This window comes from Choristoneura fumiferana, chromosome 23 (genome assembly GCF_025370935.1).
Source record: "Choristoneura fumiferana chromosome 23, NRCan_CFum_1, whole genome shotgun sequence".
NCBI classification, from domain to species: Eukaryota; Metazoa; Arthropoda; class Insecta; order Lepidoptera; family Tortricidae; genus Choristoneura; species Choristoneura fumiferana.
This window is the reverse complement of record NC_133494.1, coordinates 18,995,868-19,023,654: the sequence shown is the minus strand read 5'-3', so window position 1 is coordinate 19,023,654 and position 27,787 is coordinate 18,995,868. Positions and strand designations below refer to the sequence as shown.

General features: G+C 36.0%; 3 protein-coding genes across 3 annotated transcripts in view; 1 reads left to right on the top strand and 2 right to left on the bottom strand.

Moving 5' to 3' along the window:
- LOC141441077 (uncharacterized) overlaps window positions 1–27,787 on the bottom strand; it is a 356,648-nt gene that overhangs the window by 89,194 nt on the left and 239,667 nt on the right.
- Window positions 14,874–17,994, top strand: LOC141440953 (uncharacterized). Its single transcript, XM_074105545.1, has 4 exons — window positions 14,874–15,463; window positions 15,536–15,631; window positions 16,133–16,198; window positions 16,882–17,994. Exons 1-4 carry the CDS (start codon window positions 15,251–15,253, stop codon window positions 17,980–17,982), a joined length of 1,476 nt encoding a protein of 491 aa, XP_073961646.1. The 5' UTR covers window positions 14,874–15,250; the 3' UTR covers window positions 17,983–17,994.
- On the bottom strand, window positions 19,123–21,118 carry LOC141440954 (uncharacterized). Its single transcript, XM_074105546.1, has 3 exons — window positions 20,994–21,118; window positions 20,696–20,895; window positions 19,123–20,105 (listed from the first exon to the last, which is right to left on the bottom strand). Exons 1-3 carry the CDS (start codon window positions 21,116–21,118, stop codon window positions 19,123–19,125), a joined length of 1,308 nt encoding a protein of 435 aa, XP_073961647.1.

The window sequence follows — 27,787 nt, the reverse complement described above, 5'->3', positions numbered from 1 at the left end:
AATAACAAATATGCCAAACAGACGACTAGCTTTGATTCTATTTGTGTATACGAAGCAGTGTATTTAAATTAGTTAAACGCAAGCGCATCGTTTAGTAGTGTAAGTAGAGCGAGAAATACTAATGGACCGTAACTTCTCATATTTTGAGACACAAATGAAGTAATCGTTCATTTTATTCAAAACACGACACAGTGGCAGCTGAACCATATTTTCTAGTTTTTTTTTCTATATAGCGATCAGTCTCTAGATCTGTTATCTCGGTTTTTCAGAAGTATGGTAGGTAGTATACAGTAAATAGCAGTGCAAACAAATGGGGTACATACACTGCGGAATTCTTTTTTAACCCCCAAGGGGGTGTTTATGAAAGCTCTCGTATTTCTGCGGAATCGTAGCTCTCAAACGAATAAAGCAAGTTTCTTTGTGGTGGTTCTTAGCTATGTTTCATCAAAATCGGATTAGTCCTTTTTGAGATATTGAACATTGAAATGACAGTATCGGGAGTTTTCAACTTTTCTAATTTACCCGACTGTCAGACAGTTGGATAAATATATTGGCAATATATAAAAAAGTTTGGTTAATTATTGCATACTGCGATCCAATGGAGTCAGTCTCAAACCAATTGAATTTAATAGTGCGGAGAGTTACAAGTGTATACTGTACTGATAGATAGTAGACAGTCTACATGCATGTCTGATGGAATTTAGAGGTGGCGACAAATTGTGTACTGGCTAGTAAGATTTTTTTTTCGTTTTTTGTGCAATTTGTTGAAACTCTTAAGATTAAAAAAAAAGCTTCACGGCGCTCTTCATATCCGTCCATTAACGGATATTGCGTAGCCACGATTTTTATCGTATCAGGAATCTAAATCTAAGAAACCTTTTACATTCGATTGCACCATAAACAGATTAAGACAATACTGTCAAATGTAAAAGATTTGAAAGAAAGAAAGAAAAAAACATTTATTCGTGGCAAAATGTGGAAGTAAATAAAATAAAGTAAAAATGCTTAGGTATGTCAAAGCTTTAGGTGTGGACATGTTACCAAATCAGCAAGCTGCCGGTCTTGCGAATGGCGCCATCATGCCAATGGGACCATCTGGTCACCGCATACATTGAAAAGCCGAAATTGATTGAAAGCCGTGGTGGCCTAGTGGTTTGACCTATCGCCTCTCAAGCAGAGGGTCGTGGGTTCAAACCCGGCTCGCACCTCTGAGTTTTTCGAAATTCATGTGCGGAATTACATTTGAAATTTACCACGAGCTATGCGGTGAAGGAAAACATCGCGAGGAAACCTGCACAAACCTGCAAAGCAATTCAATGGTGCGTGTGAAGTTCCCAATCCGCATGGGCCCGCGTGGGAACTATGGCCCAAGCCTCTTGTTCTGAGAGGAGGCCTGTGCCCAGCAGTGGGACATATATAGGCTGGGATGATACATTGAAAAAGAAAAATATCCCATTCGGTGTAAGGATAGCGTGAGCCCCGGGGAAAGGGCATACGATAATTTTATCCTGGATAAACGAATTCTACGCAGACAAAGTCTCGGGAATTAGCGTAGTGATATAGCAAATTGTTATAAATAAACACTGATGCTCTTAGCAACTTAATTATACTCAGAGGGCGCCCTAAAAATAACTAATACCACACTTAATCTGAGTTAAAAACAAATTAAATTTTTATGACACCAAACAAGCCAAGAGACATTTGTCTAACACACCCTTTATAACAAACAAGAAACACCCTTACTACAAAGCAGGAACGAACAAGTTTCCTTTAAATATGCCCTGACAATAAATATTACACCAAAGCTGCAATTATCTTCTAATATATCATAAAGCTATATTTTTAACCCGTGCCAGACCCTAATAATTCTATCCTTTGCTATTAATATTATATTTTTATGACGACATATTTTTATTAGACCATCGCTCATCCCGTTGTATACACACAGGGACAAGATAAGGGGTACACTTAAGTTTATGAATAGTAAATCTGTACAGCGTATACAAATGAGTTTAACTATAATAAGGGTGGTCAGAAATGTGAAATGTGACTGTTGTGAGATGATATTTCTATTTTTAGATGGATTCTGAGTGTATACCACGAATGTGTATAAGTATAACGATAAATCAAATGACTATGCGTGATTAAAATAAATTAAAACATCTGCTGTAATTTATTCTTTATTTCTTGTTGTTACTGCTTGGAAGAAATCGCTCTGAAGCGACAAAGCCGCCTATTGATTTCCTTATAAACTATCTCCATGAGCCTGTTTTCTGTATTCCTTTCTATGTGGCGCCCAATAAAGAGTCATTATATTATGTTCTTTGTGTTGAAGATTTAAGCGAATTGTAGATATACTTTGGTTATTTTTAAGATAGTTTTTACTTCAAGTGCACTTTCTATTGATAGAAATAAAAATATTGTAAACTCAACTTCTGCGTTTTATATTTCATTGATAGGGTTAGTAAAAGGTGTAAACAAAAATCCTTACATAATTAGTGTGCACCAAGGTAGTCATTATCTGACTTAGTATTCGATTAGTATCAGTATTATTTATTAAACAAGATACATAATTAAGGGTTTACTAATGTTTCGGCGAATAACGTTTGGCAACCTGTTTCATTTCGCAACTTTTCATTTCCCAACTGTTTAATATTTCTGAAACTGTAATTTTTTCAGGATTTTTATAAAACTAACCTAACCTAACCTAAATGGTTCTACACGATGGCCCTGAAAAAATCCTGAAATATTTACAGTTTTAGTTTGCGAAATGAAAAGTTGCGAAATGAAACAGATTGCCAAACGTTACGTTGCGAAAAGGCAGTACTCGTTACTTAAGACATGCAATTAAAAAACGCATCTGAAATTCTAAGGGCAATAAAACATAAAACTTTTTAACCCAGCAATTCCACCGGTGATCACTTCCGCCAGTTCTTTACGTAATTATTTTTAATCTTCTCCGCCTCGACCCGGTTCAAGTTAATTGAAGTTTGTTAAAATTTAATGTGCTAAAATTAACAAAGAACTTCGTGGATAGAAAGTTGGGATTAAATGACGACGAGATGTGAACCCTAATAAATGAATAAATGGACAAACGGTGAATGAATGGATAAGAGTAGAAAATTTAATTCAATAGAAGCAAGGACTAGATTATAGTTTCAGAAGAAATTTGACTTCTTTAAATTGTAATTTTGCACGCCACTGCTTAACATTTCGAATGGAGAGGGCCAATTAGTGAAAAAAAACCCTTTTATTAACGACGCGTGTGAGCGGAGTCTTTGCAGCGTAGGGTTATTCTGTGAGCGTTTGAACTGCTCTCTTCATATCATAATATTGACTAGAGAAACGAACTGACATCTATTGACGAGGTAAGATTACGGGCAAAAAATAGTCCAAAAAAGGTAAAAATTTAAATATAATCATAATATGGATCAATTAAGTGCTGTAACATTTTTTATGGCAGCCAATATTCCTAAAAAATGGTAATAATATTTTGTGATGTTTTTGCCATACAGCTGGCATTTAACTTTGCGGTGAAAATGGCTCGGCAATTTTTTCCCATTTTAAGAAGGTATATTATCTTATCTAAAACAGGGACGAGCAATATCAAATTTCAAGTTATGCGTGGTTTAAATGTTCTAAAACGTTTATATAAACTGTGTAAGTTAGGTGACACTCGAAGACATATAAAGTATTTGATAACAAATAACAATTTTTCATCGATAGAAACTCATTTTTTTGTTGTGTGATAACTTTTAAATAGCAAATTATTCCTAAACTAACGAACTTAACTATAAAAGTAAACAAATAAAGACAATAAATGGAAAAACTTAAAAAAACACCACTGTTGACGCGTGGGAAGAATCCCAAGTCGCTAGCAGCATTGCCACGCTGGATCGCAAAGCTCATCCGCTGGGCAAAGTAGGAGCCCGCCCTTTTATCACCAGTCTAATAATTATAATAGGTAAGTATTTTTTAGCTATAGCGGACGTAAGTACCTTGTTTGTGCGATTTGGCGGCAAGCAAATGGCTACAGCGGAGATTGTTTGCAGATCCAGAAAAATAATTAGTTAATGTGTTTTTAACAACGATTTATTGCATTGTTGGAAGCCGTTCGTCGTTTGCGCCGTTCCTTTTACATAAAACACAACTTAAGGCACGCAGAAAATCTGTATAATGTATATAGTATACAACTAGAGTAAGACAGCCGGTGAAATAACTGGCACTTAAGGTATCGCACCTTAGGCCTCTAGGTTGGCAACGCATCTGCAATAATATACCCCTGGTGTTGCAGATGTTTATGGGTGGTGGTGATCTCTTACCATCAGGAGACCCACTTGCTCGTTTTCCATCCAGTCGAATTAAAAAAAAACTAATCTTTAACACGGTGCGCTGCTTTATGCAGGCTCCTATTTCACCAAAGTGACATTGTCGGTGATATGTCTAGTGAAAATCTATTATTTGTATCTAAATTTAATGGTAATCATGTTGTGAAACAAGAATTATTTTTTCACACCTCGCCTTCAGAATTGTCTGTGCTGGTTGCTCTTTAAGTGTATTTAGAAAAATATTACAAAAAAAATTAACCGACTACAAAGAACCATGAAAATAATTTTCTACCAATCTGAAGTTGGTCGGTGCCTCAGCACGAGCCAGCAGTCAAAGTCAAAGTCAAAGTCAAAATGTCTTTATTCAATTTAGGCTATAAAAGGCGGTTCGGAAAAACCTCTGTTGAGAAGAATCCGGCAAGAAACTCAACGAGGTAAATATTTTTTTAAACAGATTTACAATATTATTAAATGATATGTATACATCACAAGTATTTAACACAACTTTATTTTTAACACAGTAGGTTCGCTCATGCGAAGGGATCGCTAATGCGGATCGGAATTATTACCAAATATCCCTGTCCATGATATAATCATTAACTTTATAATACGCCTAACCGAATCGAACCCGGGACCTTAAGCTTCGTAGTCAGGTCCTCTAACCACTTGGCCATCGGGTCGTCGTACTTAAATAATAAATACTTACTTAAGAGCGTTTATACATGCTGAGCTGGCAACGTTTCATTTTTTAGTTTTATAGTTTTTCTCGGTTAATCCAAAAAAAAATGAAAATGAAAACTGTGGTCTGATAGAACTCTTCTTAATATATAAGTTAATGTTACTCCAATAATTATTCGTGATAGAACTTTTATTTTCTTTAAAAACCGATAAACATTTATTAGTTTTTAAGAATATAAAAGTCTATCACGAATAATTTTATTATTGGAGTAGACACATTACTTAACTTATACCATAAGAAGAGTTCTATCAGACCACATTTTTTATTTTCGTTAAATTTTTATGGAATAATTGAGAAAAACTAACAAAAATGCAACGTTGCCAGCTCAGCAGGTATAAACGCTCTTAATAATAGTACTTGGCGGCACAGACCACTCCCGAACTTTGACATGCTTCATCTTTTATTATTTTTTGTTTGATTGAAAAAAAAAAACCATCCGATATTTTGTAACTGACGGATTAATAAAACATTTTTTTATAAGTCAGATTACCAAGGCTAACTATGCTACCACAGCGTTTAACTATTATCGTGCGTGTAGGAAAACAAATTCTAATAAATCACAAACTAAGGTCTAAACCCTAAAAGTCCAGTGATCACTCTCACTCTACAAGTTATGGTCGGCATCGAAAATTGATTGTCTGTGGGCGGATGTGAGAGTTAGCGCCAATCCGGCCTTGATTTATTTACGGCCATAGAGCTGTCAGTGGTCGTTGACGTTTTGGTCGCAGGGTTGCCAGATTTAAAAATGATGAATGACGGGAGTCTGATGGCAAAAAAAAATTGTCCCTACGAAATAGAGAGAGCTATGTTCGAGGTTTCTCCTTTATTCCTGGAGTTTTAATTAAACTTCGAATCATTAATAATTTACGCGTGCGAAGCCACAGTTAAAGTCTAGTACACTCAAGGGCTTTTATTCACGAGCCGCCATGGAACCTTTTCAAAGGAAAAGTCATTACGATTTTCATAGTTAATTAATGCGATGTCACTATGACGTTTACTGTGAAATGGTTCCATGGTGATTCATGAATTAAAGCCCTCGACTGTAGATAAATAAAACTATAATTCGTTGCTAATGAAGCTAAAAGGCAAAAGCTTATGTAGGTAGGTACTTTTTTAATAAATGGTTTCTGTCCGCTGGTAAGGTTAGTTTGAGGTATCAACAACAACAACATCTTAGGTACTTAATGTACATACAAGCGCATAGTCATTCCCGTATAAAAAAAGAGGTCAACGCATTATCCAATATTGACAGAGGCAGTTATGCGTTAACAAGTAAAAGCTTAATATTGACAAAGCAAATGAGTAAACCGTGTCGAAGTAATACGATTATACGATTCGATTGTGAAATACGATTCCAGTCGATTATTTGCTTTATTGCCGGCCACGTGTCAGAGTGACAGTTAAGAATGGTAATATTTGGTGATTGTGAAATGGCTAACCCGGCTTTGTTTGTGTTTCCGTACTTTGATACTATTCCTTCCTAAGATAACTATTCTAAACTCCGGAAAATTCAAACATGTAGATGGCGTTAAGCGACAAAAAAAAGTTCAGTTGTTTTTGCAAATATTTATTTGAAGTTGCGTCATTTATGTTGGCGGATTTTACGACCGACCGCCGATATTTGCTCGAATTTATGCATAAATTATGGACTACAAAATACTTCGCAAAGTCGCGGACAACAGCTACCTAAAATCTAGTTTTAGACCTGCAAGCAAAATCCTGCAAAATGCATAACATTGCTGCTTTCGCTTGAGCACCGTGAACTCGCTCCCTTTGTGATTTTTCATGTAACACAAAGCAATAATACATAACCTAACTTAACCAAAAAAATGTTGGGAAAACCCCCGACTTTGTGACTTCAAAAATCAATATCTCAAAAACGGCTGAACCGATTTTGATAAGACATGTCTAAGAACCATCGCTAGAAACCTGCTTTCTACTTAAAAAAACCGCATTCAAATCGGTCCACCCGTTTAAGAGCTACGGTGCCACAGACAGACACACACACACACACACACACACACACATAGCGGTCAAACTTATAACGCCCCTCTCTTTGCATCGGGGTTAAAAATGGTCGCCATCAGTTGCAAATCGGCGAATCGACCCAAGTCCATATCGATATCACATTTGTATTGTCAACATTCAAATACAGAGATAGGAGGTTATTGCACTCAGTCAATATCTTAGAGCATTAAAAAACTGGTGGTGCCGTGTGATTTTTTTTTTATACAAAACTGGCGACCCGCCCCGGCCCGGTTCGAGTAAGTACAATTTAAAAAAGTCTCTATTTAAAAAGTACTTGAAAATTTTCAGCTTCGTTTTCTCAAAACTACTCCCGTGTAAAGCCAGGGCAAGTCGTTAGTATATGCATATGGTATATACATATACCTTTCGTAAAAAATACCTAATGTGAAGGTGAACATCGCATTTAAATCCGTCGCTTAGTTTAAATCTCTAAAAGTACAAACTTCGGGAAGTGACTTTATACTTTATACCATATTAAAAAGATGCAAAGATTCTGTCGCTTTGTGGAATGCGAGACAATAGTAACGATACTAATATGTTTCTCAAAAACGTTTGAGTAGTATTCCTTATCCACTAAAAAAACTTAAATTAAAAATTTCAAAAACCCCCGACACAAAAAACGCCAGCAAAAATAAAAAAACGCCCGAAAAAAACGCCGACAAAAAAACCCCGCCAAAAAAGACAACTAAAAAGTAAAAATAATTCTGGACTACCTAGCTGTTGCCCGCGACTTCATCTGCGAAGAATTCGTTTATCCCTATCCCGCGGGGACTATGCTGTTTTCCCGCAAAATTAGCCTAAGTTAATTTAGTATAAAGTATCTAGTAATATTTTTTTAATCTAAGCGTCGTCGGTGTCGGGGGACCGCTAAGGTTAACAGGAAACTAAAGTACATTATGTTGTATTTATTAAAGTATTAACGGCCCCCTCCCTACAATAATGATTAAGTTACAAAATCAAGAACAAAAATAATAAAAATTAGAATTTGCTTAGTATTTAGAAAAAATTAAGTTAAGAAGGGTGAAATTTAGTTTTGGTTCTTTTTTTAGGCTCATCCATCACTGGTCTCTCCAGTAGGGTAAACGCTCCAAGGTTTTTACCGCTTGCCGCGAAGGGTGATGGAGTTGACAATTTGACAGTTGTGTAACGTTTTTGTTGCCGCCACGAAGTCGACGGTTGGTTTGAATTTGGAGCTTTTAAAATTATATTTGGAATGTGCTGCAAAATAAAAGAAAGCTAGCCAGTGCGAGTCGAACTGGATTAAACTGGCAATAATTAAAGAAATAAAGAAAAAACATTTATTGCTCATAAAAAACACATGTTAATGAGAAGGTACATGCTCAGCTATAATGACGTGTGTTATAACCTGAAAGTAAAGTAGTTAAGTAAGTAAGTAAACTGTGGCTAGTTTTGAAAGAGGACTGGCGCATCTCCTCTCGCAGGTGTCGTAGAATAAAAACCACAATGTTATACGAAACTCGTCATCCTAGCTTACACATGGTGAGGATATTGTATAGGAGGAGGAGGACCTTGGACCTTGTACTGGTATAGGAGGAGGCGCAAGGACTTTCACAATTTAGACAATCTGGTGAGAATTGAGTTAAAGTCAAAATAATTTTATTCAATTTAGGCTATAACAAGCCCGGCCCGGCTAGGCCGTGGTGGCCTAGTGGTTTGACCTATCGCCTCTCAAACAGAGGGTCGTGGGTTCAAACCCCGGCTCGCACCTCTGAGTTTTTCGAAATTCATGTGCGGAATTACATTTGAAATTTACCACGAGCTTTGCGGTGAAGGAAAACATCGTGAGGAAACCTGCACAAACCTGCGAAGAAATTCAATAGTGCGTGTGAAGTTCCCAATTCGCACTGGGCCCGCGTGGGAACTATATGGCCCAAGCCCTTTTGTTCTGAGAGGAGGCCTGTGCCCAGCAGTGGGACGTATATAGGCTGGGATGATGATGATGAGGCTATAACAAGCACAAGAATGTAAAATAAAACCGTCTATCCCACTAGTCCCCCACCAATGATTCGAAAAAAGGTGTTGAGAAGATTCTGGCAAGAAACTAAATGAGGTACAAATCGACGCACGTAAAAAGAGCTCCTGGCGACCTGCGCAGTGAGCGAAATACGGACCAAATTGGCGGCGGAGCAGTGGGGGACGCGGGAGGGGGCGTAGGAGCGCGCGCGCGGCCGTCACGCCATTGGCTTGTTAGTTGACAGATGCGCAAACGTATCCCCTCCACTAGCCACCCAGAGCTCTGTTTACGTGCGTTGACTTGTATTTATTTATTGTTGTAGCGCCACGCTTCTATTTAGTAAATTGAGTCTGAGCGGACTTGATCGAATGCACACTTAGCTCGCCGTTTTACGGCCGGGGTCGAACCGTTGCTGGGAGTTTAAAATTTTGTACTGAGGGTTCCAGTTCCACCCTCGCCCTAGTACTTTGGTACAAGTCACAGATAAAATGCTGTTTTGAAATGGTTTATACTTATTTCTAAGTCGCTGCACTAGGTTATTAGAGGTTGTGGATGACCCAATGATGGTTGGTCAAAACCACTGTAATGACTCACATTCGAGCAGAAAACCTTTCCTGTGAAGACCATACTTGTGATGGCGGAGAATTTAGTAAATCACCGTCAACTAAAAACTATAATCTAGAAAGCGTCGAGTAGTTTAAAAATACGTAGTATCACTTTTTAGTCATCATCTATCATCCAAATCCTTTTTTTTTTTCATCCAAACTTCTATATTCCATTGAATAATCTTTTATTTCACATTCACATTTGGTAATTACTTTTACAATTGATTTTACAGTATGCTCGGACTTGTGTTTACAATTCAGTGTCAGTGCAAGAATTTCGTTATTTATAAGGTTAAAAAGTTTTTTTTATGTCTCAGCAGTGGATATTGTGTATATTAGGTATGTTAGGTTAATGTATATAGTTCCAAGTTGCAACTTTTCAGAATAATGTTGTTGTTATGAACCAAATTCATCTGACCCAATTCCCAAACGATAATTACATCGCGCATTATTCATAACATCCCATCTGTGAAATTAACGTGTTACGTTTGACCTTCACCAGAAATGATATTAGATTGACAGCCATTTTTGCAGCCAAATTTTGTGAAAAAATATTTAACAAAGTACAGGAAAAGTACTGCGCACACCGTACAATGTGTAACTAAAATATAAAATGAAAAATCTTCATTTAGGCACTTAAAGATATTTTTACCTGACCCAATTACCTACCTATCTGACCTGACTACAATCTACAAAACAATGAATCTTTATTGAACTCGATAACCTATTCAACAAAAAGTACAATATCTCAAAAACGAATGAACCGATTTTAATGAAACATGTCTAAAACCATTGCTAGAAACCCTGGTCGGTCCACCACAAATCGGTCCACCCGTTTAAGAGCTACGGTGCCACAGACAGATACACGTACTAGCGGTCAAATTTATAACCCTCTTTTTGCGTCGGGGGTTAACAATATAGTGAGCAGTAGGTACAGAAAACAAAGGTACAACCCTTAAAGAACATTTCACTATGACAATAAAAGAATTGAAGCGACATAATTAAACGCCATATCTTATGCCATGTACCCACTTACAAATGTACCTTCAAATAAAATGGCCAGAGTATTAAACTCGAATTTCCCGACTCCACACCTGTTTTGGGGTGTCGTTTTCTCATTCCAGATCGATAATTCTGTATAAAAGGGCATATTTTCTTTGAGTCCAAACAGTACAATATGATATTAGTTGTTTGAAAACAGAGGGTCCACATCAAAGGAATCTAATCAGTACTGTCACGCACAATGCTGGCAGAAAGGGGGGGATGATATGATCAGGAAAAAAAAAAGATTTCGATGCCCGAATTTTCAATCGGTATCTTTTAAGACCCTTTTTGTAGGGATTTTATTGTACGGGATCAAATGTGATGAAAGCTGTGAAGTATTTCCTCGATGTCCTTGTGGTTTTCAGAGAAAAAATTGTGTAAATTTCAACGTGAGTTAGTTTAAGAAAGCAAATTGAGAAACCTTTTGATATTTTGAAGTCTGCTTTAAAAAAACTTAGGTGCTTGCACATTGCATAATAAGCATTTGTTTTTTTGAGATAAACATTTACCTATAAATGCTTAAGTGTTCTGTCTGTTACCTCTTTAGGTACACTAAAACTTGTAAATTGATTTCGACGGAATTTGGTACAGATTTAGTTTGAGCCCCGGGGAAGGAAATAGGATAGATTTTACCGGAAAATTGCATAATTCCCGCGGGATAAAAGTAACATTGAAATTTTCTTCTCTTTAAAGTCCTATTCCATCTAATACAGTCGAATAAAAACTTCGTAGCGGTCTAAAAACAAAAATTACTGACGTATGTGAATACAAATACCAAAGTAAAAAGTTACCCTTTCTTGGCTCTGTGCGTCCCCATCGATGACGCCATGTCGTAATGGCGGTCATCGGTCAAAATGGGAGCGCTAATATTTTCCACAAACAGATGTTTCCATTTGATAAAGAATGTGACGGATACAAAATTCAGATCTATTGTCAAGAAGACATTAATATCTAAGGCGTATTTTAAAGTTAATGATTATATCATGGACAGGGATATTTGGAAATAATTCCGATCCGCATTAGCGATCCCTTCAAATAGCGAACCTACTGTGTTAAAAATAAAATAAACACAACTGTTGAGTATTAAGATAAAATTAAAAAATAAATAATAATATTAGCATATATAGTAGCAGAAACTATTTAACTATTTCTAGGGCTGATAGGACCTGTCAGATATTTTTGCACGCTTCGCTGTGGCAGAAATTAATGCAGGTGACTGTACAATCAGTGTCCAACATAAGTATCCACTTTTATATTGCAAAAAGGTATGGATTACATTTTTTGTATTGTAGCATGGGTATGAAATATAAATTAATAATAAGACCATTCCAAATAAATATTGTGTTATATACTCTTAAGCGGCCATTTTTACGGAACTTAAAAAAAGTATTCATCAAAAAAGACCCGTCTGCCTTAATTTTTATAAATAAAAAATAAAAAAAGAACTTTAAGTTACTGCAACTGCAAATACAAATAATTGTCCAACATAGGTAAATTACAGGCTGTTAATTACATTATTATTTGTATTTGTATAACTAATGTGGCGCCTTGTGGCGCCATTGTGGCATGCAAATTCATAACCTAATGTTAAAATTCACTTAAGCACTATTTATATTAGGGCATTGAAATATTATTTATTTAATTGTAAACAAAACAAAAACTGGACAACGTTCTAGGCCAACTATTACTAGACTTGTTTTTCCTTTTTTGTTTTCCATGAGTTTACGGTGACCGTACTCGATAGCGACGGCGTAAATTATTTGTATGGAGAATAGTACAGCGCCTCTACAAATAATTTACGCTGTCGCTATGGAGTACGGTCACTGTAAACTCATGGTAGTGGTACAGGGGCTATTGCGTAACGTTACTGACTCTCGCGATAACAGTCAAATGACAGATTACGCATACAAAAACTGTCATTTGATTGCGATCGCGAGCGTCAGAAACGTTAGACAATGCGGGTTGTACGTTGTTTTACGGACAAAATTTTAATATAATTTCGTTTAACAGACATTTTTTATCATATTATCGTTTCGTAGAATAATCAATACGCAGAACACTTACTTTGAAGAAATTTAAATCATTGATTTTTGTTACAAATATAAATGATTGTTTAGATATTCATATCAAAGAATAACAAATCAAATATTCATTATTCTCATATTATTTATTTATTATAAAACTTATTACCAAGAAAAACATGCATCTGATGTGGTCGCAGTTCTAACCTAACCTAACGTACCTACTTTTTAGTAGCGAGTCGTTTTTGACTAGGTCACTGTTCTAACCTAACCAACCTAACCAAATTTCTGGTAGCGATTTCTAACCTATTCTAATATATTGTATCGAACAAACAATATTGTTAAAAATAATTCTACAATTTGATAATTTTGAAAATATAAGATTCATTGAATAGTTTTTTTATTAAATATGTTTAATTCAAGTAAATAGTCGTTGAAACAATAATATTCGAATTAAAATTACAAGGACCAAATATTATATGAAACATTTTCTGCGAAACGAAATTCTATGAAATTTCTGTCTGCGAAAGAAGGGAACACCAGGCAATACGGCTTCAGTATTTTTAGTCTTCACAAGCTCGCATACCTAATAATAATGTTCCATTCTTCGTCATGATAATCAATTAATGTCACTGAATCCCCTAGCTTGAGTACCAAATCAGGTACCTCTGGCTCATTAGGTACTTAACAGTATTTGCTTATTTCCGGAGATATTGCATTATATCCATCAAGACATTGTGCATAATCCTGTTTTATTACCCCCCTTTAAAGGGGAGTTTTAAATTAATATCTAATTTTAAGGGTGAACACCCCAATTTTGTAAGGGTGAAGCTAGAGATGAGAAGAGCGGTTTGTATTCTTCTAACTCGCTACACTCTTGACAGTGGTCGTGATCGTCGTATCAGTATCAGCGGTCCTGATAACTGCGGTACTGAGAACCTTCATGACGACTTTCTTGGGAAAATGGGGTGGTGGCTTCGCCTTGCCTTCCACAACGAACAGCTGGACTCCGGAGTCCGTAGTTGGCCATAGAGAGCGGTTTGTATAACCCATCGGAAATGCTGTTTGCACATGAATAATTATCTGATGTTAAAGACAATGCAGGTTCAGCCAACAATATTATACCTACCAACAGTTGCGTGAATTTATAAATATGGGAGGGAGATCTTTGTCAAGGACAGCGGTTCTTAACCTTTTTGGCCGCGCTTTTATATGTAAGGCTAGAGGTTTATCCGCGCTTATGGATGGAATACAGAAGCTTAGTGCGGAACAAAGTGACGGAAACTGTTTTCTTCGTCTCCTAAAAAATAAATACATACGGCAAAATCGCATGTAACTTACAAAATGAATTGGATACCTACCTTGAGTTAGGTTGGCTAAGTTTAGGTTTAAAATGTCTTTAAAAATACTGTAAAACTCTAATTTCTACGAAATAATTAAGAAATTAAATGAGAATTGTATTAATATCTCAAAACCACCGTCACATTAGCCGTGTAGCTAAACCACATTCTCCGCTTTTTCCAAGGCGTGACCTTATACTTAGACAGTAAAATCTATGCGATTTGTAACCATCAATCTTGTTGCCACAGCCTTACGGCTGTTTTGATTTTATTACCTGTATAAAATAAATTTATAGCCCCTTACCAAATGTTTATCTGTCTGTATACGTTACATAAAAATCACATAAACTATTTCCTTGGCGTCTTCCACGATCTCCCTTAGACAACTGCTACGAGTATTACCTGTAACAAAATATGTTATTAGTAAAAACAAGAAGTTGGAAAACCCTCGACTTTGTCAAAACGGCTACACCGATTTTGATAAAACATGTCTAAGAACCATCGCTAGAAAACCTGCATTTAAATAAAAAAACGTTTAAGAACTACGGTGCCACAGACAGACAACATAGCGGTCAAACTTATAACTTGCGTCGGGGGTTAAAAATGGTCTAATTGTTACTATAAACTACCCTGTGGCCGCGATTTCGTGAGAACTATGCAATTGGCTATGTAAAGTTTTTTTAAGAGGTGCAAATTGTGTTTTATTTCGATAATAGCCTTCTAAAAGGTCAAGAAAACACAGGTATTTTATTTTTATCTCCTATAATTTATTTATATATTTTTTTTTTGTGACTGATTTGACATTTGTGCGTTTTTAGGGCACACAAGGTTAGGACTATCACTCGTCAGAATAATTAAAAAAAAAAAGATTACGTCAGTCACATCTGTCATTGTCAAAAAGTGATTTGAATTATTCGACTGTTGTGTTTGGTTACGATTCGGTTCAATAAGTGATTTATGGAGTATTTTGAACGGCCCTAGCACGAATTTTGGACTTTTGATCTTGCCGCATTACTATACGACCCCTGCACGATATTTGGACACCGATTGGACCTACTTTTGATAACTTACGCTCTTCTTCTTGGATTCCCGTTTTCTTGCCCCAACGACGACCCTTGCCTGCACTTTTGGACTGCTACACGACTACATTAGTTTATTAGTGTCTGTACAATGGACACAGATAATCCTGAAAGTACTCGAGCGGTAATGGACTATTACAAAGATAGGCTCATGTGCTTTGTACCTTCTTGTAAGAAATACCGACGAGACTATCGGGATTCAGCTTTTCTGTGCATACCGAAGTCTTTACAAGAGACATGGTGCCAAGCTTTGGAGATAAATTGCCCAAAACATAGTTTATATGTTTGTGAGGATCATATCAATGTGAGTATAGTGGGTCAAAGTGAACTTTTGTAAATTGTGATTTTGAAAATAACGTTGTTATATTGTTTTCAGATTGAGGAAGATTGCTACAAAGGTAAATCAGGAAAGCTGCATTTAAAAAAGACGGCAAATTTGATCATAACCAGAACATATTATGAGAATGATTGTGTAAGTGTTAACCAAACTGCTTGAGCTTAATTTATTGATATAGTCATGGGGTGCATGTCGGCCAGGCTGCTGCCACATTTGTTTTGTTTAGTCAGACATAAGTTTATATCCCAACTGCGAGACCCAAAGGAGGGTAATGTGTTTATCCATCTATGCATGTATGTATGTAAGTATGAAGGAAGTACTTTCAGGCACTCTGGAAATCAAATGTGTTTGCCCATTTTGATAATTCTTACCCTAGTTGAGCTGAATAATGGGAAAAAATTTAAACTAATGTAAACGTCCAAGAGCTCGGCATGCTAATGCCCAATAGACAACACCCTGCTGTCATCTCTATCACTAAAGACATAAAATTAAAGATGCCAACTACTGGGACAGTGACAAGCACTCGCACGTTTACCTTATATCAAGTGGAGTATCATCTGGAAATGCACCTACAATTCTATTACCGATTGTTCATGCTTTCTATGTTATATTATGTGTATTGTTATTTACTTTTAGGAAAAGCTCATTGATGACACCCTAAATACCGAAAAAGAGTTGTCTACTATGGCTACTGCAATGAAGGTAAAATTATTATAAGAAACAGTAGTGTAGTCTGCTATATTGTTTATTGTTTTCTGTAACTATTTCTGGTGTACAATAAAGTCATTGTGTTGTGTGTATGTATGTATGTAAACTCTTTATTGTACAAAAGAAAAGGAACAAAACACAATTGACAAACTTTGAGATACTTGTACAAAGGCGGACTTATCCCTTTAAGGGATCTCTACCAGTCAACCTTTGTTGTATTACCTGTTTTCAAGTCAATTCAGAAAATTGGCAAAAAATTAACATCCCTTCATAAAAAAAGAAACAGAAAACAGTCCAATACCTATAGATTACAGAAAAATCTGTGAGAAGCATACCAGGGAGCATGAGATTAATTTTTTGCCAGTAGTACATTTATGGGAAGTACAGTCGAACAAATTGAATCATGACATGACCCAGGGTGGAACTTTGTCCTACTATTGTGATGTTGACATCTCATACTTTTGTCAAGGAAATCATAGTGAAATTGATTATTAAAAGGTTCCACTCTGGATTATGATTCAATTTGTTCTACCATACATATACAATCGTAAAGAAACCAGGCCACTTTATAAGTAAAGTACTTATAGGTAGTTAAGTGTGGTCTACACTGTAGATAGTACCTAATGCTTATATTATGAAGCTGGTAAAAGTATGTAAAATAATTTTTTTTTTTTCAGTGCGGTAAATCTACTCAGACTGTAACCAAACTTTCTACCAAAGCCGTTTTGACTAAACCTTCAGTTCGAAGTGTATGCGTGTCGGCCAATATTAAGGAAACAGATACGACCGAGAATGTGATGTCGAGACAGCCATCATTATCCACCATCAGCCGTTCATCAACGCCTTCGCTATACGAACCCTTTAGCTCTTCAACATCTAGCACAAATAAAGATCCCACAATGGAAAAAAGAGATATGTCTGGACGAACACATGTTTTAAAAGTCATCAAGGAAAACCCCAAAATGTATCTTGGAATTCCTAAATCCTTCTATTGGTTCATAGATTTTCTGGCTAAGCAATGTAAGATACGCCTATTATATGTCATTATCACTTTGTTTAAACTGAAGCAAAATGATACTATTCAGAGACTTAGTCATCAGTTTCAATTAAGTCGGGTAACAATACAAGAGGTATTAAAAATTAGCATACCTCACCTGGCAACTTACCTACAAATGCATATATACTTGCCAGAACCTCTTGCAATAAAAAAGACATTACCTCCTGTCTTCAAGGTGAGATATGCTAATGTCCAGTGTATAATGGATTGCTTTGAGATACAGATAGAAAAACCTTCAGATCCTGTAAAACAATCAGGATCATGGTCGCAGTATAAATCAGGCAATACATTAAAGTATTTGATTGCATGTTGCCCAAATGGGTTTGTATGTTTCATTTCAAAGGGTTTTGGAGGAAGGATTTCTGACAAAGCAATAACGGAACGTAGTGGCTTTGTCGATATTCTTCCTCCAGGGGCTGTGGTTTTAGCCGATCGCGGTTTTAAGGGTATAGAGACTCTTCTTGCGGAAAGGCACGTAAAACTTCTGCGGCCTCCAAGTGTTTCCTCAACGGAGACACCTACCAAGAAGGATGTCATCCAAACAAAGATAATTGCAAGTTTGAGGATTCACGTAGAACGAGTCATACGGAGAGTCAGAGAGTTTGCGATTTTAAAACCGCACTCGGTTATAAACCATAACCACGTGAAATTCGCAGATGAAGCTGTTATTATAGCATGTGCTCTTGTGAATCTGCAAAATAATATAATAAAAATTCAATAATATTAGCTTTGTTTTATTTTATAAATTTACAAGTTATTTAAGTACAGATTATAACAAAAGTCGTCACTCCTGTGAAAAAATAGTTAACGTAATAAATAACAATAACAATAAATATACCACGAGTCAATAAAAAAGAGTACGCCTTATAGCGGATTGAGGTTCAATCAGTTAATTAGGCTTTATAAGCTTTAACTTTGGGTGTGTCCACAGAAACAATATGAACCTAACTAAAAAAAAATTAAATGCCTCAAAAAAAATCCCTATGCTGTTTTCAGTGAAAATCGATGGACGGATGCATTTTAAATGCACGACGAGAATATCCGCGTGCCAATTCCTAATAGTTTTTTTTTATAAAATTCTGAACTTTAGCGTCCTTTATGAAAAAAAAATCTTGCAACTTAACCATCCAAGATATTTATTTTACGTATCATACGTGATTAAGCATCATGGGGGCATATTTTTCAGGGTTTACTTTTGAAATAGGGCCTCTTGATACTGAGTAATTGTAATTTATCAGACTTTCGTTTTTTTTTTCTCTCTTAAAACTCAAAAGTGGGATTTGTGACTAACTTGGAAATATTGCTGAGGACCTGGGTTCGATTCCCAGTGCTGGTCTCTTTTTCTGGTTTTTCTGTGCATCCATGTCTCAGTTTGTATTTTCGATAATCAGTGATAGGCCGAGTTACGGGCAATCTTCTTAAATTAGTCACAAGTCCCACTTTTGAGTTTTTAGGGAGAAAAAAATTAAAAACGAAATTCTTAAAAAAAAATATAATTACCTTGTACCCGAGGGTGCTTTCGCAATAGTAAAACCTAAGAAGCATGTGCCCCATGATGCTTTATCAGACTACATTTATCGAAATAACGTATCTTTGATAATTACTAGTATTACGACTACAGATTTGATTGAAAAAAAAATGCAAAGGTCATGTAAAGTTCATTATTTTTTTATATAAAAAACTTAGGAATTGGCACACGGGTATTCTCGTCGTTCATTTAAAATGCTCCATCGATTTTCACTGAAAACAGCAAAGGGACATTTTTTGAGGCATATGGAACACTGTGTGTTTCGACGTGAAAGAAGGACAAACGTACAAACACACACACTTTTATAATATTAATATGGATTGCTGTATAGGTTTAAGATAGTGCATTATGTAAAATTTTTGGGTAAATTGCATTTCTCCAAAATTCCTCTGCTTTCTTCAATAAATTATTAGCATATGCCGTATCAAACTCAACCCAAGTAATCAGTACATCTTTGTTTTTTTCAAAATCTGGATGAGCAATGCAAAATGCACATTTTTTATAACCAGTGGCGAGCATTTGTAGTTGGCACTGAGCCAAAAACTTTTCATGTATTTTGTTATTATTTATGTAGTTTTTGGTGGTTTTTGCAGAACTTGGGCATTTCACTTCTATAATAAAATCGTTTGCTATACCATCAGGTGAAGCGCCACAAAACAAATTGATGATCTGGAACCCACATTCTTCTATTTTGACCCCCAATTTCCTTTCAATTTCCCTTATTACAGGTTTTTCAAGACTCTTGCCCCTTTTCATTGCTTTCGTGTCATACATTTTATACCCACCTAGAATTTGCTCAACAAGTGAGCCATCAGGAGTGCTACAATGACAAACTTCATAGACTTTAGAAGCTGTTACTCTGCCTTGTCTTAAGCTATGCCATAATGTTGACTCAGCCTGTTTTATTGTTTTTTTTTCTATTTCATTTTGAACATTACGGGTCAAAGATCCAGACATGGTGTTTTTAAAATTATCATAACTGTGATTAGCAGTTTTCGTCGTGAATTCTAGAATCATGTCAAAAATACAATATTTAGACAAACCATTGTCATGATCCGGTAAAAACGATAAAATTAGTGAGTCCCCTATTTTCCTTCTTTTGCACTCCTCATAGAACTCATTTAGCTTCTCTGGATCTTTTGGTCCTAGTTCAACTCTTCTTTTATTGGATGGAAAAATATCTTTCGAAAGTAATGGCTGTGTTCCTTCCTTGGCTAAACGTGGCTTAGACCAATAGCACTCTACTGAAGTTGGTGATGGTTCATTAGCTTTTATTAATAGCCAATATAATACCACCAACGTGTGTTTACATCCTCCTTAAATGAGAAAAAAAAAATAGCATTTAGGTATAACACTAAAAACCTGAAATGTCTACACACACCCAAATAAACCCTTACTGGTTTTAAACCCAGGACTTCCAGATGCATAACTAACTCGTTACTAATAATGGGATCAGCAAAATAATAAAGGGGAGAATTTTATATAATTAGTTTGTACTATAGTATATTTAAATATAGATCAAGTATAATCAGCAATAATCAGCATCTTGTGTGTTGGGAATAAAATAAACTGGCAATCTGGTATTTAGAGTACCTGGTAGATTAACAAACTAGGTGTTTCAAGTATGTTGTGGTTTGCAAGCCTGGTGTTTTCAAAATCTGGTATTATGGGAATTCGGTTTTAAATGGAACATAGTGTATTGAGAACACATAGTTTTGGCAATCCGGTATAAAAAGAAACAGTAACAAAAAAATCTGGTATTTTGGGAATTTAGTATTTCAGAAATTGGGTTAATTGGCAGTCTTGTATTTTGCAATTCTGGTATTTAGGGATCAAGCAATAATATCAAACAATGTTTATTAAGCAAATTTATATATACACTCTATACAAAAATATATTGCCTTACCCGCAGATGCAGGGCAACCATCACATGAAGCATCAGTTACATTTTTGTCTTTTTCATCCAGGTGAATGGTTACAACATAATATTTTTTTGTTATCTTATGTTCTGGGACGACTTTGGCTCTAACAATGCATTCAGCTGTGTTTCCTCTTTTTAGTTCGACATATCCAACAGCACTCTCAACATAGCTGTTTCTTGATGCCCTAAAATGTAATGAAAATAAAAATAGACTGAACTACATACACAGTATAGGTAAAATATAAACATAATCATAATGTTTAACCGATTCACCGGTACGTACAGGAGTGTTTTAGCACCTCTCATTTCAGCAGCATTGTGTTTATCGCTGGTGTGAAAATAATCTAGAACCATGACCATGTCCATATGTGGCAAGTTTCTGGAATCTGCACGAACGAATTCGTTCATTTTGAAATAAAAGGCAAAGTAGCAGTCCAAAAGTCGAAGCAAGGGTCGTCGTTAGGGCAAGAAAACGGGAATCCAAGAAGAAGAGCGTAAGTTATCAAAAGTAGGTCCAATCGGTGTCCAAATATCATGCAGGGGTCGTATAGTAATGTGGCAAGATCAAATGTCCAAAATTCGTGCTAGGGTCGTTAAAAATACTCCATAAATCACTTATTGAACCGAATCGCAACCAAACACAACCGTCGAATGATTCAAATCACTTTTTGACAATGACAGATGTGACAGACGTAATCTTTTTTTTTTAATTATTCTGACGAGTGAAAGTCCTAACCTTGTGTGCCCTAAAAACGCACAAATGTCAAATCAGTCACAAAAAAAAATATATAAAATAAATTATAGGAGATAAAAATAAAATACCTGTGTTTTCTTGACCTTGTAGAAGGCTATTATCGAAATAACACACAATTTGCACCTCTTAAAAAAACTTTACATAGCCAATTGGAATCTAAATAAGAACTACTTCGTTTTGAATTAACCTTGTTTAATATATAAAAAAAATACTTAACAAAATAACTTTGTGGTTTACAAATGTAATTAAACAGTCAAAATCAACAAACTTTTATATTTAGTACGCTAAAACATAGCCAAATGAGATCAAATGAACTCAACAAATCTTAAAAAACTAGTTTTTCAGTCTCAAAATTCAAGGTAAAGTTTAGTAAAAAGTTGGTACATCACTATATATTTTCGAAAGGACCTTATCGTCGGTGGTAAAATATTTTAGTGATATTTGAAAACGACTAATAACTTACGATTAATTTTAATAGTCCTAATTTAAGACACTGTAGTATTCAAATCTCTTACCAAAAACCTATAATTTTGTCTCAGTAAACACTTACCCCCTTATTCATAAAACTTAAAAGCCTATGTTAACTAACAAATGCTTTGTCCCTTTCTAACAAATGTCGAAGTGACAGATAAGGACAAACGATTTTTAGCGGCATTTTAACTAAAATAGGTTTGATTGTCGTTTATGAATAAGGGGGTATATGATTAACGTATTGAAAAGGTACCTTATTGTCGGACGTAAAATGTTTAGTGACATAGTTAAGAATAAGATCTAAAAAATGCTTTTTCACTTCTCATGCTCGTAAAGTTCGTGTTTATGCTGTATCTAGGCGACATAAAATGACTTTATGCTCTAGTGCATAAAATAAAATCTTCGTCTAAGACCAACTTAAGACCAAGGTAATCAGGTGTGTCAACAGCCACAAACAAAAAGGTTTCTGTATATTTTTTTGATAATTTTTAAATTATATAAAACTAAAATAATTCAAATCAATCATAATAAATCAGTAAAATAAAAAAAACGGATTATTATAATAATGCATAAAAAATAAAAGGTACATAGTTAGTGAATCATTGTTTCCACTGTTGCTATTTCATTTCCTCGCATCGAAGTTGAAAAGCAGTGTAAAACTCTAACATTAAACCCATTTTTCCCTCGACGTGTCTATCTACGTGATTTGTAGTTGTAAATATTAATCGTTACTATTATTATTATAAAGACACAAATTGGCGTAAACCGTCAATAAGGGCTTTATCACACTAGCGATTTGCGGAGAGTTGAAAGCGAGGCAAGCGTGCACTGAATTCGCTGCGAGCGTATAACGATTTCGCCGCAAGTGCGCAACGACATCGCCGCGAGCGCGCAACGATGTCGCTGCTGCGAGCGCGTAGCGAGTTCGCTGCTTTAGCGCCAAAAACGCCATATTGTAGATTTTCGTTATAATAATAATAGGGCGTCTTCGGCACTAACGCAGCAAACTCGCTGCGCGCTCGCAGCGACATCTTTGCGCGCTCGCGGCGATATCGTTGCGTGCTCGCGGTGAAATCGTTACGCGCTCGAAGCGAACTAGCTGCGCGCTCACCTCGCTTTCAACTCGCCCGCAAATCGCTAGTCTGATAAGGCCCTAACTGGCTATCGCCTAATTGTGACCAGTTATTGATGATTTACCTTACTCTAATTAAACGGATTTTATGATGATCCTGATTGACGCATTTTACGCGCCGACAAGCACCGCACTGGGCCCGCGTGGGAACTACTGCCCAAGCTCTCTCATTCTGAGGAGGCCTGTGCCCAGCAGTGGACGTATATAAGCTGGGGATGATGATGATGATGATGATGATGACGCGCCGACAAAGTACTGAAGTCCGACACGTCCTTCGAAACCGATACCGAGCGCACAGAAAGCATTCAAGAGCGGCACCGACAATAAAGTTCCTTTCTTACTAAACTTTAAGGGATGTTTTAACTCATAAAAAATCGATTTTAAAACTTGTGTCTTTGTCAAATTATAATTTAGACCCTGCTTATTAATATAGAGTAAAAAAGAAAAAATGATTTTTTTCTACATTTTACTTTTAAACGCGATTATCTCGGAAACTAGAACCGACAACAAGGTACCTTTTCCCAGATAACGCCACATTTTGACTTTGACTATACTGAGCGGCAAAAAATCTGGCCCTCAAACGTATGCAAAATAGGTTATTTTGTATGTATCGGGCCAAATTTTGTGCTGCTGATTATATAATATTATACCTCTTTACGCTGGATAGACACATTGCCACCACACCGTAATTACCCTTTCAAAGTAATGTAAACAAATAATTGGAATTTGTCACAGATGTGTGGCCGCTTCATCAAGACTGGACTGTAGAAGACTGTATTAGGTTTCAAGAATTGTGCGTCGAGCAGCAGTTTGTGGGGATCTGCAAGGATGTGGGCAAGGATCCTCTGAACCCCAGCGAGCCGCTGCTGACGCTGGATCTCATCGACACTTCCACGGACGAGGATATATATCTTAATAAGCAATTAGAATCAGAGGGCAGAGCAAGACTCGGCCCTGCATCTTAAGTGTTTAGCCATTCTATTTTGTACTAGGCTTTTTTAAATTGTTAAAGGATTAACTATATTATTAGTTATTCTTATTTATTCGATCTTGTAACTACATGTATATCCAACTGATATGTTAAATATAGGACGAAAGTGCATGTTCATGTTATGTTTTTTTCTTGTTTTGTTTATTTTGATGTTGATTTTCAATATCTTATGGCGTGTTAGCCATTTTGAATACTCCGTTTAATTTTAAGACGTAGTAATGAATAAGATGGTCGCCTGTTACACTATTATACAGTTAACAGCGGAAGTAGCTGAACTTAGAAGAGCCTAAAAGTTTTGCGCACTTTTAACAAGCTAGTTATGTCTTGTTGATCGTTTTGAATCCTATGTTTAGCTAGTCCTGCTGCCAACTTTATTCCAAACATTATATTGATCATTTTACATTGAAAGTTACCCGCTTTTCAAGTTATGTGCAGCATCCAGTGTCTCGGCAATCAATTTACCTTTGAGTATCTTACAGGACTGTATTTACTAGTATTCTTCCAGTGACCTAAATTAAGAGCTAGCGTTTGTCTAGATGTCTAGGCACATGAAAATAAATATATTATTATAGTAAGTGTAGCTAAATAGTTTTATTTATTTTCACTCTTTTACCTGCTTATTCTATATAACCTTGTTTTTTGGCCAAGAGGTTTCTGTAGTGCTATTGAATTATTTGATTCATGCATTCATGACTTACTGGAACGTGGCACCTTTTCATAAAAAATCTCGTAGTGAAGTTCCATTCCATTGCTGACAAGGACAATCAAAGACATTACAAGAATATACTATCCTGGCTCAGGAATCAAATGGTTCGACTGTATATCTCTATCTAACTTTAAACAAGCGATTCTTGTATATTATTTGTTTACTAGTGTTTACCCGCGGCTTCGAACGCGTAAACCATTAGATCCAACAGTAGAATTGAAATACCAGGATTGCCCATGGGAATTTCCAAAAAATATTCTACAGTTTATCCCGATCCCGTGAGAATATCGAGATATAAAGTGCCTATGTGTTGTTCTAGATATCCGGCTATCTACATATCTACCAAATTTCATCCAAATTCGTCCAGCCGTTTTAACGTGAAGGAGGAACAAATAAAAATTTTCGTGGGAATTTCCAAAAATATCATGTGGTCTTCATTGATGTTGCACTAAAAATAACTGTGTCAAATTTCATGAGCAGCAGTTGAGATTTCAAAATTTTATACTGATCCTGTGCTAATATCGGGATAAAAAGTAGCCTATGTGATATTCCAGAAGTCCAGCTATGTACATACCACATCCAAATCCGTCTAGCGGTTTCAGTGTGAAGAGTAACAAACTGTATTCCCTTGACGTGTCGTAATTTCAGTTTGTCTAACAACTTTTACTATAATGTTTTTTTTTTCATTATTTATAAATTCATGTTTCATAATTATTATTTTGTCGAATTTAGTTTTTCCTAAATGACCATTTTCATAACTCGTTTTGTCGAATATTATTTTATTAAAAACTAACTTTGTCGATTCTTATTTTAAGTAAATTAGGTTAGTTTAGAACTGCGACCACAACAGCCCGCGAGCCGAGCGAGCGTGCCGCGGTAGCGGCCGGCGAAGCGCCAGAACCGAACTTATGTTAGACGAAAAATAATTATGTCAATCAAACATTATTCGAAATAAGATTAGATTATACGAACCAAAATTATATGAAATAAGGATTAACTACTTTCACTCAAATCAAAATTACACGAAGTGAATATTATGGTTGTGCCGGTCGTAGGAAAAGAACAAAACTGGGGACCTGGCAGACGTAAGTCACTACAGGCCTATCTTTCTAGCAACAATAAATTGTGCTTAAAGCAAATTTACCTTCTTGTGTAATATTATATAACTACTTAATTCTTGGCAATAAACGCCTTTTGTTTCTTTCTTTCAAAAATAAATATATTTAAAAATGTAAATTTTTTTGACATTTAGAGACTACATACGTATATAAATGATAAATAAATAAATAAATATCACGGGACAATTCACACCAATTGACCTAGTCTAGTCCCAAGGTAAGCTTAGCAAAGCTTGTGTTATGGAAACTAAGCAACGGATAAATATAATTATATAGATAGATACATACTTAAATACATAATAAACACCCAAGACCCGAGAACAAACATTTAGATAAAATGAGGTACTTATTACATCACTTACTCAGGAATTTGTGGGTACTTAATGTGGCAGCAGTGCCCTCTGTTGCCAACTACGACTTCCGGACTCCAGTGCTACTCCGGACTTAGCTCTGTGGCGTGGAAGGCAAAGGGACTCTAGAATACCAGACTATTTTACCAAGAAACTCGTCATCGGGGGGAATCATGAAGTAAACCTTCATGACTATTCCCACCCTCCCCATGATTTAAACGGCGCGCCGAGCCTTGAGCCCATATTTACTGCATTCAATCAATCCCTTGTTGTATATCACTAGTAAAGCTTTAGTTTTGAAAGTCATATGTAAGTAATATATTTGAGGATTTACTCGATTTATACACTGCAGAAACAAGATAACTAGTTTGTCTGATATAAAAAAATCCGAAGGTCATCTCTAAACGTACAGCTTAAACATTGCGTGGCAGGTCATGAGTTTTTTTAAGGTTCCGTAGCCAAATGGCAAAAAACGGAACCCTTATGGATTCATGTCTGTTTGTCTGTCTGTCCGTCCGTATGTCTGCCACTTTTTTCCGAAACTATAAGAACTTTACTTTTGAAACTTGGTAAGTAGATGTATTCTGTGAACCGCATTTAGATTTTCACACAAAAAATTTTGGGGGTTCCCCATACTTAGAACTGAAACTCAATTTTTTTTTTCATCAAACCCATACGTGTGTGGTATCTATGGATAGGTCTTCAAAAATGATATTGAGGTTTCTAATATCATTTTTTCTAAACTGAATAGTTTGCGCGACACTTCCAAAGTGGTAAAATTTGTCCCCCCCCCCCCCTGTAACTTCTAAAATAAGAGAATGATACTTACAACTAAAAAAAAATATATGATGTACATTACCATGCAAAATTCCACCGAAAATTGGTTTGAACGAGCAGGGCTACTACGAAACTCGTAACTCAAAGTTCGTGTCGTGCGGTCCCTCTGACACTTATACTATTTAATACGAGAGCGAGAGGGTCGGTGCTATATGAACTTCGAGTTTCGTAGTAGCCCTGGAGATCTAGTAAGTAGTTTTTTTTGAATAAGTCATAAATCGTAAAGTAGTAAAGGAAACTTATTAACTTATTTCGTTACTTGCTGCTACGGAACCCTTCATGGGCGAGTCCGACTCGCACTTGGCTGCTTTTTTTTTAATGATAAGAAAACTTAGATATTTTCTATCGCGTATCGGTTACATTTTGAATTGATATATTTGTTTTAGTAATATGATTCGCTCCCGTCGTCTGTTTTTCCGGATAAATACAATCTAGAGTGAATAGTCTGTTACTGAATTTCTAGGTCTCATCACGGTCATCACGGTTTTATATAAAAAAAATAATGATAAAATGTAAAAACGCGTGTGTTCCGTCCGACCAACTAATCTTGAACCGCCGCGCTTTTTTTTTATTTTACAATAAATAAATTCAATGCGAAAAAAAAAACTAGAATCTGACCAACTTTTAACCCCTGGCTAGCTGGATCCGCCCTTAACCCTGCCTAAACACTTTCATATTTGAATGAAGCGGTCAGTCACCATGATTAAAGTACAGTCAA